We start from the raw sequence: 15,787 nt of genomic DNA, 5'->3' as shown, positions 1-15,787 counted from the left end.
AAAAAAGTCAGAAATTATGACTTTTTTGTTGATGATTTCTGACTTTTAACTCAGAATCTTAAAAAAGAAAAACGAATGCTCCTCCGTAGCCCTGAGAGCAGCAGCAGCAGAAACATTGACTTCATTAATGAGACTCTTCACTGACAGAAGCAGGAAAGTGAAGCCAGAGCTACTCAGCTCTCTGAGACGACGTGTGGACGGCGTTTACTGCACTTTCCTCATCTTAACGACCACTTAGAGCTTTTTACACTGCAAAACATACATACACACACACACACACACACACACACACAGTGATGGTATGTCATCTGGGCTCCAGTGTTTTTGTCCATGGATCGACCCGCCGACCTTCCGATCAGTGGACGGTCGAGCTGCTTTAAAGGTCCCATATAGTAAAAAGCTAAATGTGCATTGATTATAGATCAGCTCTAGGTTCTATATTAATACTGTGAAAGTATCAAAGCCTCAGTCCACAGAGAAATGCACACAGCCTGTATTCAGAAACTGAGCCTTTACGTAAACCGGCCATCAGGACTTCCTGTCACTTAGTGATGTCACAACGAAGCAGATGTACGTTTCACCTAAAATCTGCTCTGCTTTATATTGATTACCTGAGAAATCAGTCAACCAATCAGCCAATCAGAGAGCTGTGTGTCTGTGAACAAACCTGCTGAAACTAAAACACAGCTGTTTAGTTGTCGTGTGTTCACGCCTCAGTGAGTGAGTCAGGGTGAGAAGAACCCACGGCCTCATGGGAAATTTCACGAGAACCCTGATCTCTGACAAAAAACACGGCCTGAGGGAGATACAGGTGTTTCACATCTGTCTGTGGGCGAGTCACCAGCTGCTACACAGTTTACTGTCTGATAGATAGATAGATAGATAGATAGATAGATAGATAGATAGATAGATAGATAGATAGATAGATAGATAGATAGATAGATAGATAGATAGATAGATAGATAGATAGATAGATAGATAGATAGATAGATAGATAGATAGATAGAACAACAGATAGATAGATAGAACGGTAGATAGATAGATAGATAGAACAATAGAACAATAGATAGATAGATAGATAGAATGATAGATAGATAAATAGATAGAACGATAGATAGATAGAATGATAGAACAATAGATATATAGATAGATAGAACGATAGATAGATAGACAGACAGATAGATAGATAGAACGATAGATAGATAGAACGATAGATAGAACAATAGATAGATAGATAGAACGATAGATAGAACAGATAGATAGATAGATAGATAGATAGATAGATAGAACGATAGACAGACAGATAGATAGAACGGCATACAGACAGATAGACGGATGGATGGATAGATAGATAGATAGATAGATAGATAGATAGATAGATAGATAGATAGACAGATAGATAGAAAGATAGATAGATAGAACGATAGAGCGATAGAACGATAGATAGATAGAACGATAGATAGATAGAACGATAGATAGATAGAACGATAGATAGAACGATAGATAGAACGATAGATAGAACGATAGATAGATAGAACGATAGATAGATAGAACGATAGATAGAACGATAGATAGATAGATAGATAGATAGATAGATAGATAGATAGATAGATAGATAGATAGATAGATAGATAGATAGATAGATAGATAGATAGATAGATAGATAGATAGATAGATAGATAGATAGAGTGTTACCTCTCCAGCCACTTCCACTGGAGGAACCGGTTGTAGTACATGCTGTCGAGGTAGTCTGCGAAAGGCGCCACGCTCAGGTAGTCGTGGATCAATCTGAGAGAAAAAAGGTCAAATAATCAGTCAGTTCATTCATTTTGATGATTCATTTATTATTTAAAAAGTTATTAATTTATCCAAATCACGTCTCAGTTGGGAGGATTTTCACTATTTCTCTTTTTCTTTTAATATCGTTTTAAAGTGAAACACTAATAAACTTTTTTTTCTCTTCTTTTTTCCGGCCACATTCCCTAGTTTTACTTGAACGTTGCCCTGTGGTCAGTCTTCGTGCTCAAACTAAACAAAATCAAGTTTTGTTTGGTTTAATCCCAAATTTAATAAACCTCACTGGAGAGAGGAGCTTCACTGTGTTTATGTTCAGTCACACAGGAAATATATAAAACATCTGGATCAAGTGAAATCATTAAAAGAGAGGGACACACAGTTTAATCAATCACCTTTATCATCTATCATCACACACTGCTGCTGCTATTTGGCAGCCAAGACCAGAACTGGGTTTTTTTTGTGAGATCTTTGACCATCAAATTCTAATCAGTTCATCCTCGCATCCAAGTTTGTGAATATTTCTGCCAAATCCGAAGAAAAACATCACGCGCCCACAAGAATGAGACAAATGGACGATCTGAAAACAAAACAACCGCTGTTCTAGATCCAATCAAACCCTGAAGTGACATTTCAAGATTCTTCTTCATGTTTTGGATTAACTTACTAAATGTTTCTCAGAGGAGACACATAATAACTATCGGTATAGATAATTATCAGCCAAAACACAAAGGTAAGTCTGATACCTACATGACATGAGCCAGTTACAATCAGCCTTTATTTTGCTCATTTTCAGTCTGTTTTCCCTCAAAGTTGATCTGAAGCAATAATAAATGTTGATTTTTGAAGAGTTATTAACTGTTGTTGTTTTTATTGTGATTACATTAACAGTAGTGATGTCAGTTATATTATTGTAATGTTAAATTCATCTTCACTAGGCCTATCTTTGCCTTTCTTAAAGGGATAGTTCAACATTTTGGCAAATGGCCCCATTGCCATAATCCCTATAGTCATAGCAGTAGGTTTGTAACTTTTAATTGTCGGTGCAAGGCAAGCTATTTTTAGAACGGCGGAGCAGAGCCGTGAGCTGCTCAGAGCTACGCTACGGAGGCAAATACACAATCCAACAACTCCAAAACGCTCTGGTGGACAAGTTGTGACCTGCACATTCACCACGCTATGAGATAATAACACAACGTTACCAGACAGAGTTGTTTTAGAGGTACATTCATGCAAAACCGCTGATGCGTGTTCCCGTCTGGCGTTTTGGAGTTGTTGGATTGTGTAATCTATGAGTTTGATGAGGGAAACCAAGAAATCCCATTAGCCTCCGTAGTGTAGCACTGAGCAGCTCGCATCTCTGCTCCGCCGTTCTAAAAATAGCTTGCACCGACAATTAAAGGTAACAAACCTACTGCTATGACTATAGGGATTATGGCAATGGGCCAATTTGACAAAATGTTGAACTATCACTTTAACCTCAGATGTGAATATGAATTATTAAAAATGTGTTGGGTTATCAGCAGCGGCATTGGTTCTGAGAGCAGGAAGTTATCGGTTATCAGTATCGGTGCATCTATAGTTCCTCATTAACTGAGTAAAAGTAAAAGTTCACAATCACGGCCTCAGTCAGTTCAGGTATAAATGAACGTAACCTCGGCTGCTGCCTCACGCCTACGCAACAGCAACCACCACTCAGCCACGGAGCCGTTAGAGGATGTTACTCAACGTCAGAGGACGTTAACTCGTCCTGTTCCTAACGTCACTCCATCACATCTTTGTTCTGCATTAAGATTCATTTTGTAACCACGATCAACGACACGAGGCAATGAGGTGATGGAAGTTAACGTTGCTCTTCTAACAAACACAAGGATGGAATAATACAGTATTTACTTCAACTTAATCCACTTATTTTGAGTTTTTAATCCAGATTTCTGAGCGATTATTAATAGAGCGAGTTGGTAAATTATCATTTGAGTCATCTTATTGTTCTGTTGTTATTGCTGAGAGAACAGTTTACTTTTTTTACTGGTCCACAATATCTCAATAACACCTTGATGAAACTTCTATGACAAGATTTCACACAATCGGTTGATATTTTCTTTGACTATGATAAACAGAACGCAATCTGAGCGTTGGAGCGGTCTAGTTTGCATTTTAAGCAAAAGTACAAATACAAAAATGTAAAAAAAATAAATAAATATAAATATTGTGAATGAGCAGCAGAGTAACAGGATCAGCTGTGTTTCTTCTTCTTCCTCTCTCTCTCTCTTTTAGTTGTGAGATATTTGATCATTTGAGTCGAAGCCTCCAACTATATACGCTTTCTGCCAAAGGCCAGAGAAAGTTGAGGGGCGGCTGCTGCTCTGACGGTCGACAACACAACGGAGCATTTTATGAGCGCGTCACATGTTCACATGTAAAATAGAAGAACGTCAGAGGTTTTTATGGCAGAGCTGAAATATGAGAACTCTAGTCCAAAACTAGTTAATGATAATAAAGCACTTTGAGATTTGTTTTAGATGCAAAGTGCATTACAAATAAAACTTTTTATTATTATTATTATTATTATATGATATAACAAGTGGCTGTATTATCTTAGCATTCATTTAACTAAAACACATCCCGTAGATTTAAAATGAAAATACTTTATTAAGACATTTATTGTTATGCACAAGGTAATTCTATAGGACACAGTTGATTAGCAGGGACATCCCATAATAGCACACTGTATGTATATACTGTATATTATATACATATATACACATTTCCACAGAGCAGATTATTAATAGAGCGATTAAGTGTCGACATAAATCTGTGCTTCTGTATAATCAGAGATGTAATATTGTTACTACACATCAACTTGTTGTGGTTGATGTTGTCTTGTATATTATGTATTTCAATATTCATTATGTATTTAGTCAAACAAACTAAACTAAACTAAATTATGTTATCCTGGGAAGTCACGTTGTAATGTTTTGTGTTTTATTTCTAGTGTATCTTTATTTATTTTAATGTGTTGTATGTTTCGGACAGCTGCATCTCTGGTCTGTGCAACAATTTGACCCTTGGGTAATAATAAAGAAACCTTGACCTTGGCCTTAAACTATAAACTAAGCAACCATAATTTATTTTTTTGTTCAGAATCAGAATCCAGCGCAGGTGAAGGCTCAGCCACACCTGTCACATGACTCGAATCAGACTCAGGTCGCAAACTTGACAATTTAAGGACTCGTACACGAAGAACAAAGACGAGACTCGACCAGTCCTCCTCACCACCAGACAAAACAAAACAAAGAACAAAAAGACTGTAAACTGTAAATCCAGTGACTTTAACGCCACACGCAGACGCAGACGGCGACTCGTGACTTCACTTCACTCGGACTCGAGCCTTGTGACTTGAAAGAGTTTCGAGCCTCTGAGCCACAGACAGAGACGACATTCAGGTCATGGTCATCCTCGGAGGGGACGGCAGCGATGGCGAATGTGCAGAGTGGCCAGCAGCTTTTTGATGTGTGTGTCAGTGCAGGATTTCCTTTTTTTTCTCCTTTTTTCTTTTTTTTTACAGTGTCCGAGGACAGAAACAGAAAGCTCACACATTCAGGAACAGTGACGCTCTTTATGTCCGACATGTTCTGGTCAATTTCATCATGACACGTCGTCGTCGTGTAATTAACTGAACAAAACACGAGCAGGCAGGTCCACAGAGACGTTATTTACTGCATCATTTATAAATAATATAATAACTTTAATCTAATAATCTGTTTTAATTAAATCATTTTTAAATTCACATGTTTTTTTAACCCCATAACACCCACTCATCTGTGGGTTGTATGTATTAATTTATACATTTTAAAATTATAATTTTTTATTTATTTTCATTTTATAATCTGCGTTTAACTCAAATTAATTATTTTAATCTTTTTTAATTATTTTTTTTTACTCAATTATGTCTATGTTTATATCAATTCAATTCAACGTTTACTATCATGTACATTAAAAGTACAATGTACAGTTTGAAATGCAATATGCTGAACACCTTCCCTCAGCCCTTGCTTTTAATAAATGATAATAAAAAAGTATGAGAATAATTCCCTTATACAATTATCCTATGTATAAAAATACATAAATCAATAAGTACTGTAGGTAAGTTAAATAAATAACCACTGCAGTGCAAACATCTTCATCAGTAATAAAACTCGTACATACAGCCACCAAGTGCTACTTTTTTAATAATCTGTATAGGGTCGTATTGCTTTTTTGTTGTTGTTGAGTGAACCTGTTACGTTCTATTTATGTTAATTTATTTTATTCTTTATCTATTTATTTATTTTCTTTATATTATTTCATGTATCTGTTCTGTCTGTTCTCCAATTACTGTAATATGTGTTTATTATAAATACCCAATAAAAAGACATAGGATTTGTTTGTTTTTCATTTTCTAAACTGTGCTTAACTCCAATAAATGTATGCATTTTATAATTTTCATTTAATTTTCACTTATTAATGTCCATGTTTATATCATATTGATTATTTAATGACCAAAACTAAACAAAGTAAACCTGCCCCCCTGTGGGATCTTACTTGGTACAGTCCTTGAAGAGCTCCTTGCAGGCCTCCTGCTGCAGACGCTCGGTGCACTGAGCCTTCATGACGTCCTCCACCTCAGGCACGTGGTCGTCCGACTGCAACACAAACACATTAAGGCTCAGGTTAAACGCCGCCCGTGACTCAGCTGCCGGATGACGGAGGAAAAGCCAAAAGCCGGATGAACTGGGTTTTTTTAAAGGGAAAAGTGCTGCTGGGATGATTGAACTACTGCAGATCTGAGCGTGTTCAGACTCGATGCAGATGGAGATACAGATACAGGTCCGATGCAGGTAGAGACCGACTGAACAACCAAACCAAGCAAAACAGACAAACAAAACAACAACCTGCAGATACGAAGCTGCACTTTTAAATCACAGTGAGTGTGCGTGTGTGTGTGTGTGTGTGTGTGTGACGGTGTCGACCAGGTGAGGTTTTTATCTCTTCTTCTGATCTTTACAGGATCGCTCAGGTGGTCTCAGATCAGATTACATCTCTAATTTCCGATAAAAGTGGTTAAACGATTGGAATCTCTCCGTGCTGCGTTCACTGACACTCTGACAGAATCAGTCTGCTGTGATGTGAGGCCGATGTCATACTGGTGGATAAAAAGTGAAGAAACTAAGAATAGAAACAGAGAATAAATGGGAACTACAGGAAGACTTTCCAAACAGTCGGTGATGCAATACTATAATAAATAATATTGCAGTTGAAATAAAAACACCTTCTTGTGTGTGTGTGTGTGTGTGTGTTTTATTGTTGTTGTAATTTAAAGTGGCGGCTTTGTGGCTGAAAGATGAAAACCATCAGCGCCATCTTTAGAAAACCACTCAAGGAAATTAGATAACCACTCAACCGCTCTGCGATGTGATGAAGACTCACTCTGACGCCACCGTGACATCACTCTAGGAACCAATCCGTCATCACTCTGACATCATTAAAGGGATAGTTCACTCAAAATTGAAATTTCACTCATTATCTACTCACCCTCATGTCGACTGAGGGTTGGGAGAAGTTTCAGAGTCCTCCGTGGCTTCTCTGAGTTACAGGTTGGCTCGGCGCAGCACTGCATGTCCATATGACGGTAGCGAACGGGGTTCACTTTTCTTTGTCCAAAAAGACACACCAAAAAACATCCAAATACCTTCATACTGTTCGTCTGTAATGTCCCTCTTGTATTGGAAGCCTCAACATGAGAAATTGTTCAGAAAAAAATTAAATACGGTAAGTCTATATTTTAAGCTTGTTTGTAGCGGAAGCTCCCAGTGTCTCAGTTCACTGCTTTGCCTTTTTTTCGGAACAATTTCTCATGTTGGGGCTTCAATACAAGAGGGAAATTACAGACGAGCACTATGGAGGTATTTGGATGTTTTTTGGTGTGTCTTTTTGGACGAAGAAAAGTGAGCCCCGTTCGCAACCATCATATGGACATGCAGTGCTGCGCCGAGCCCCCCTGTAACTCAGAGAAGCCACGGAGGACTCTGAAACTTCTCCCAGCCCTTAGTCGACATGAGGGTGAGTAGATAATGAGTGAAATTTCAATTTTGAGTGAACTATCCCTTTAACATCGCACATCTCACATCAGCCGTCGCATCACTTTTGATGCTCCTCATCTGCAGCAGAAACAGAAAGTAAAGGAGTTCCCTGAATGCATCGCTCACCTTTGGGTTGAAGTACTTGTCGACGAGCTCCTGGCCGCTCTCCTTCCTCCGCTCGTCGGGCGTCACCTCGTACTCGGCCTGCAGACACACACATCATCATCATCATCATCATCATCGTGTGTGCAGATCAACGAGAGGAAATCTACAAGAGCAAAACGCTGCAAACACACAGAAACGATGCAAAACCAAAAACACACAGACAAATAAAACAAATGCAACAGAAAAAAAAAACAAATAAACGCTGCAACTGAGAAATTCTGCAATCACAGAAACAATGCAGAACCAAAAACATACAAACCCACGATATAAATGCATAAGAATTTTATTTTTTTATTATTTATAATATTATTTATTTATTTATTTTTAATTTTCAATGAAGAGTGAACTCAGAGCAGAATTGATTAGTCAGTCCATTGAAATCTAATTCAGGATTATTGTAACAACTGATCAATGGGCTGATATGTAAGAAATTTTATTTCATTTTTTATTCCATGTAAGCACTTAAAGGACAATTCCCGGCAAATTGAACTGGGGCTGTATTTCCCTAACATTTTAGGTCTAAAAGAAGGAATCTGAAGATTTTCAGTTTAACTGCTCCTGTTTTGCGGTAGTTGTGTCTGTCCCCACATCACCACGGCAGCGATGAATGGGAGCGGATTGAAGTTCTGCTGCTTAGGCTGTTCACATCCCTCAAAGCTGCAATTTTTTCCCCACAGACAGCGTCAGATGGCTACTCAAACATGCACCGAGAAGTTTATTTACTTCAAGCAAGCCGACATGTTTGTAAAACTAGATCTAATTCGCACGAGACCCAAGTTGACGCGCTCGGTGTGTTCACGTTGTAGTGTATTTTCCACCTGAACATTTTTGCTTTAATATCTTCAATTATCTTATGTTTTTCATGGTGTTTTCTTAGCCTAAAAGTTAAGGGATAGGTCAGAAGTAAGTCACCATTTGGATAGGAACTTCATTTGTAATAAGTAACAGTTTATAGTTAAATGGAATAAATATGAATAAATTCAGATGTTACAAGAGAAAAGGCACACACATACATTTACAGCAAGATGTTTAGATTAGGTGTCTAGTAGTAGTGTGGAATGTACCCTGAGAATTGTGTTTCTTGTCATCTACCCATCTCTGTGGGTCATAGTTTTTGGGGATACTCGACACTATCTATTCTTAAGTTAGCTTGGTCAAGAGGTTAAATGTCAGAAAGCATAGGCTAGATTCTGTTTTTAGATCCTGTCTTTGTCTGACCATCCTGGTCAGTTATATCCTTCTGTGGGAGAAGGTGGAGTTTTAGAAAACATATATAAGGTTAGAGCTTTGGGCCAAGAGAGAGAGATCTCATATTGGACAGAGATGCTCCACGATTCGGCATTTTTGTACACTGTTCTTCTTCTTGTAATAAACTCTTTTTGAATGCAAGAAAAGACGTGTCGGCGGTGATCCCTTCTCTTCATCAACACATCAATATACCACATTTTTGGCGTCACGAACTTGGACGTGTTTGTGGTCCCTTCAGCATTTTTCTTCAGCTTGACCAGCCGGCTCCTGCATCGACCTAGGCTTCTGAAAAGTGTGAGTTTTTCACAATATTGTGCACTGGTTTGCTCGAAGGAGCTGCTGTTTGCTGTTGGGTCACACCGTTAAAGAATTCTTGTGTGGGTGATTGTTGTTCTGATGATTAGAAGTTGGTTATCGTTTTACATTTATCTAAATTTAGGATTTTGTTTGCGTTGCAGACAACGCAAAAAGGGGGGAAATAGAGAATTAAGGAAATAGGAAACTTGAAGTAAAATAGGCCTACAGTTAAAAAATAAGTAAATAAGAGAATGAAGAAATAGGAAAATAAGAAATAAGAGTAAAAAGCTTGAATTAGTAACATGAGTTGAACTAAAATAAGCAGCAAAAATTGGTGACGGCGTCTGTGATCTACTCAGTAAGACATTGTAAGAAATGATACCGTGCAAGAGTTAGATATGGTTTCCTTTAACTACTAAACACAAAGAGTTAAGTAGAGGAGCCTGTACACCTAAATAGTAAGACATGTGTTTTTGGTCGCTATGTGAAAATTGGCTTTAAAAGGATTAAAAGAGGACAATAAATAATAATCTAAATGATAAAGAGAAGATAAAAAGAAGACAAAATAAAGGGAAAGTTGAATAACTAGGAAACTAAAAAAAGAAATAAGAAAAGGATAACAGTGAAATAGGAAAAAGAAGTTAAAAAGTAGAAAGTAACTGCAGATATTAGGTAGGGATATATGTGCACTTAAATTCAAATGTTTATGTCTGTTTGTTGATCCCCATTTTTATGTGTGTGTCCAATGTGATAGATTTTATGTTGAATAAGGTATAGGAGGTAATAGAACTTGAGAATAGGAGATATAATAATAATAATAATAATAATAATAATAATAATAATGATAATAATATATTCATGAATATTAATGTATAAGATATTTTGTCTTAATAAGCCTGAAAAGGACTTTTGATAAAACATAAAATATATGAGATTTTATGTGGTGGAGAATTTTTTGATGAAGCCTGATTAATTTTGGGAAAACACTTATTTAAAGTGAGAATCTTTTAGGAAAAATTATAACATTCTAGAGTTATAATAGAGAATTTTTGAAAGAAAGGAAAGACTTGCAGTAGGGAGGTGTTTATTGCATCTAGTAACCTAATAAACTGTTTGTCTGTCTTTTCTTTTTGCGGAGAGAGAGTTCAAGGAGGAGACCAGAGCTCAAGGAGTGTGTCTAGAGATGGACAGAGGACAGCTGGCTGGCGTCACAAGGATTGAGACTTGCTGATGACAGCACATGCATCTGAAACCAGTGACAAGGCCAGTGTGATTTTATCCACAAACTCTTTTTAATAAAATATCTGCATTTTAATGAATGTGTATATATTTGGTTATAGTTGTTGATACACATTTAAAAAGAATTGGTAGTAAGACAATTTTTTGATTTGGATTAATAGGCTACATGCATTTACTCATGTACAGTATAAAACCGTAAGTTATATGCTGTAGTAATTTAGAAGGAAGACTTGGCAATGGACTGATCAATCAATACAATATTAGCATTTGGTTTAAATACTGTTAAGGGCTATAACTGTTTTAGGTTTAGGGTTTATTCTCCTTGAAGATGAGTTGGGGACACTTTTTCTGGTAATTCGATGAATTGTGTGTTGAGTGTTAACTTGTGCCATTGTGATTTTTCTTTATATGAGAACAAAAAAGAGCCATTACAGTGTTAAAGATATACATTATAAAATCAGAAAGTGATTACTCCTGTTGAAGTAGTGTAGAGGAATAATCTTTAATTAATTAGCATTTCTCTGAAATTGACTAACCATGGTCAGTGGAAGAAACCCTCAATAGAGATATAATTTAAACAATAAAGTTGCTGGTGTCCATATATAAGGTGATCGAAAAAATAAAATAAAATAAAATAATAAAAGTTAATAAAATTAAATAAAAATTAAATAAATAAAATAAAATAATTAAAACTGGGGAAAAAAAAAATATATATATATAAAGAGAAGAAAGAAACAGAGCTTGGAATTTTCCAGTTGCTTGAAAAAGAGGGGCAAAGATGGATAATGAGAGTCCTTCAAGAAAGCATGCCAAGAAAAAACCTGTTTCCAGGGAAGAAGAAGAGAAACGACAAACCTTAAGTAGGATTGATAAAAGCATAGATCAATGCCTTAAATATTTGGACCAATACACCACACCAAAAGGTCGGAGATTATTAGAGGAACAGTTAAAGAACTTGCAAATTCAAAAGAAAAAGTTCTTAAAAATCTTCTCCCAAAAATCACCAAGGAACGAAGATAAGTCTGAGATCTGTCCAGTGGTTATCAGAGGACAGAATCTGGTGTATAATCCTTGGGATGATACATTTATGCCAGATTTATTTGACCAATTACCCATTCTTCAAGATGGAGCACATCCTTGGATTTTAAAGTTGGAAGAAATCACGGTGGGAACAAAGCCTACCATGGGAGACTTTAAGAGACTTTTGGTAAACATTATTGGGGTACCAGCCATGGAAGAGATTCTACAGAAAGCTGGATATAATCGATATGTGGGATCTACTGTACATGATTCAGAACTGTTTGCATCAAATAGAGGTCGACTGCATAGAGCGTTAAGAAAAACATTTCCAACACATGTACACCCTGACGACATTCTTATCGAGCCATTGGGACAAGAAGAAAATCCGAGAGCTTATGTGTCAAGAGCCCATCAGGTATGGAGAAATGTTACAGGAAATGATCCAGAGGAGAGTTTGATGGCGCAATTGGTCCTGCGAATGAAGATACAGAAGGGTTTACCCATACCAGTGAGTAGTATACTGGCAGAAGTAGAGGGTCTTGGAAGCATGGTAAAGAGTGTTTATACAGATCACATTGCACACCAGGTGGAGCTCCATAGGAAGAAAGAGCATGAACAGAAGGAGCAAGATCAGGAGACTCTTAGAAAAATTAATCAAATTCAGTTGGTAGAAAATAGGAGGAAGGAGAAGAAGCAGGCACTAGTTATGCAGAATCTGCCTGAGACAAATCAGTTCACACCACAGCCACATTTGCAACCACAGCTACAGTCACAGCCACATCTGCAGCCACAACCGAATCAGTTCCAGGCACCACAGCCTTATGCAACGGTACCTTTTGCTTATAATACACAGCCGACCTTTAGTCCACAGCAGCCAATATGGAGAGGAAGAGGTCGAGGAACTTTCGGTAGAGGAAGAGGTAATTTCAATCCAAATTTTCAACAAGCTCCTGAAGTGTGTCATATCTGTGGATTGGTTGGACATTTTTCCCGTGAGTGTAACAAAATAGGAGGAAGAAATTTCAGGGGAAATTGCAGAGGAGCCCCAAGAGGAGACTTTAGAGGTCAACCAATGACATTCTGGTGAATCCTTTTAGGGGTCTGGAGCCAAGATTTTAGCGATGTCCAGAAAACATGCATCACGAAGGATTGAAAATAACGCCCTCAGACGTCTTAGGTCCGACGATTCAAGAGGCACATGGATTGGCCCATGTTGCAAGGGGGGAGGTTATGAAGGAGTATGGATTTTATCTGCTTAAATAGGTTGATTGGGTTATAACTAGGTGAATGCTCAGTCACTTGCCAAGTTCGCCAGTTTTGTCAAATTTTTGCAAGGTTTTTGCTAAGTTTTTGTCTAGAGAAGTCATAGGTGAGGACTTCTAGATTGAATATTCTTAGACAATGGATGAGAGTTTGTGAATAAAATTGCAAAATTGATTTTGTAACAATAGAGATATAAGTGTAATGTGTTTATGTGCGTTTGATGTTTTAATGAGTAACTGTTGTTTGTCGCAGAAGATACTGCTGTGTTTTTTATCTGTCCTCTTAGGATGATATTGGAGGAAGACAACCATAAGAGCGATTCTTCAGGGAACCTGAGTTCCTGAAAAGATGATTGTGGACAATGAAGAATGGACTGAACGTGAACTAATGAAGTCTACAATGGGAACCGGATGCTGCGAAGGAGCTGCAGTGTCTTGATAATGTGATTTTATGTATGAAAGTTTGTCATTGTCCATGTTAGTATGTGGATATATTGGAGCCTCAGATGTTTTCTTTTCTTTTTGGCGTTTAGGGAGATTGAAGTTAGGCAGGGATAGGTCCAATGGAGGATCCGATGGGTTGACCAGCCTGAAATTGGATGTTGTTTTGATTTTATTTCTCTGAGGTATCCATATGTATCTGCTTAGGTTATTTTATGTGAAAGTCTTAGAAACTCTTTTCTAATTGGTCTGGAGTGCTAATATGTGGTTGCCTAAGGCAGAGGGGCCGTGAGAGAATTTCCTGTCTTAATTGAATGAGAGATTTTAAGAAAGATGGCTGTCTGACAGGTTTTCACTCTCACACTCCATAAATTTGTTGTATTGTTAAACATTATGTTGTTATTTCATACTAGTAAACATGACAGTGCTGTTTTCATTTTTCGAGACTCTACGAGCCTCGAAGGGGGGAATATGTAGTGTATTTTCCACCTGAACATTTTTGCTTTATGTTTTTCATGGTGTTTTCTTAGCCTAAAAGTTAAGGGATAGGTCAGAAGTAAGTCACCATTTGGATAGGAACTTCATTTGTAATAAGTAACAGTTTATAGTTAAATGGAATAAATATGAATAAATTCAGATGTTACAAGAGAAAAGGCACACACATACATTTACAGCAAGATGTTTAGATTAGGTGTCTAGTAGTAGTGTGGAATGTACCCTGAGAATTGTGTTTCTTGTCATCTACCCATCTCTGTGGGTCATAGTTTTTGGGGATACTCGACACTATCTATTCTTAAGTTAGCTTGGTCAAGAGGTTAAATGTCAGAAAGCATAGGCTAGATTCTGTTTTTAGATCCTGTCTTTGTCTGACCATCCTGGTCAGTTATATCCTTCTGTGGGAGAAGGTGGAGTTTTAGAAAACATATATAAGGTTAGAGCTTTGGGCCAAGAGAGAGAGATCTCATATTGGACAGAGATGCTCCACGATTCGGCATTTTTGTACACTGTTCTTCTTCTTGTAATAAACTCTTTTTGAATGCAAGAAAAGACGTGTCGGCGGTGATCCCTTCTCTTCATCAACACATCAATATACCACAACGTGCAGTCGGAAGCTCCCGTTTGTGTCATAAATACAGGAATATCAACTCTTGACTTGCTTGAAGTAAACCAACTTCTCGGTGCATGTTTGAGTAGCCATCTCACGCTGTCTGTGGAAAAACATTGCAGTTTTGAGGGATGTAAACAGCCTAAGCAGCGGAACTTCCATCCGCTCCCATTCATCGCTGCCGTGGCGATGCGGGGACAGACACAACTACCGCAAAACAGGAGCAATTAAGCTTCAGATTCCTTCTTTTAGACCTAAAATGTTAGGAAAATACAGCCGCGAGGTGAATTTGCCCGGAAATGTCCTTTAATGCAAAATCACTGCACCTAATTTTAGGTGTATGCTTATCTTATTCTAACGTCCTGCTGCTGTTATTTCTTGTCCATTTGCATCATTTGTCCGTGTGGTTTGGTGAAGAGTCTCCTGTGATTTGTCTTTTTGTTTGTAATGTAATTTAATGTGGGAGAAGCCGAAGACAAATTTCCACTAAGATGGACAATCTGATCTAAGCACAAACACATTAAGGTTTTTGTTGTTGCCAGGTTGTAAAATACAATTTCCTTTTTTATTTTATTTTTTGGCAGATCCGAAGTTTGATCAGTGTTTTATCATTAAATCAACTTGTGGCAGGTTCACAGTCTCCGGCTCAAACTGTTTCAATGTTAAATAAGATAAATAAATAGGTTCAGTATAAATGTGGAACTGTCAAACGGGTCATTTGTATCAGTTTTTTATTTCAAAACTTCCTTTTGCCAACTTCCTCTTTTTTATTCCATTGTTTTTACAGTTTCGTCTATAATAAATAAACTGCAGAGCGACCTCGGACTTCAACTCAGCGGACGTCACCTCCGTTATTTGTTTATCAAGTCACTTCCAAATATGTGACGTGATGGAAACTGCAACTGAACTCAGACTCATCTTTATTCTGTATTATCTTATTAACCTACTTCATATTCCCCGTTCTCTGCTGAGGTAACTGGACTTGATTTCCTCCTGTGGATCAATAAAGTTTCTGATTCTAACTCTGAAGCATGTGATTGGTCGGTCGACTGATTTAACCGACTCACTCGTGTTTAATTGCTTTTAAACTTGCA

At 37.5% G+C, this 15,787-nt stretch overlaps 1 protein-coding gene across 1 annotated transcript in view; it reads right to left on the bottom strand.

Annotated features, from left to right (window-relative positions):
* Positions 1–15,787, bottom strand: part of grk6 (G protein-coupled receptor kinase 6) — a 67,299-nt gene that overhangs the window by 16,878 nt on the left and 34,634 nt on the right. The window contains exons 4-6 of the mRNA XM_085797266.1: positions 8,043–8,120; positions 6,379–6,479; positions 1,696–1,788 (exon numbers count right to left, since the gene is read on the bottom strand). Coding sequence (XP_085653392.1) covers positions 1,696–1,788; positions 6,379–6,479; positions 8,043–8,120 — 272 coding nt within the window. The remainder of the gene's footprint in view (positions 1–1,695; positions 1,789–6,378; positions 6,480–8,042; positions 8,121–15,787) is intronic.

Source organism: Trachurus japonicus, chromosome 14, assembly GCF_045865225.1.
Source record: "Trachurus japonicus isolate A0001 chromosome 14, Traja_1.0".
NCBI lineage: Eukaryota > Metazoa > Chordata > Actinopteri > Carangiformes > Carangidae > Trachurus > Trachurus japonicus.
The sequence above is the reverse complement of the archived record's forward strand: the minus strand, read 5'-3'. Positions and strand labels throughout refer to the sequence as shown.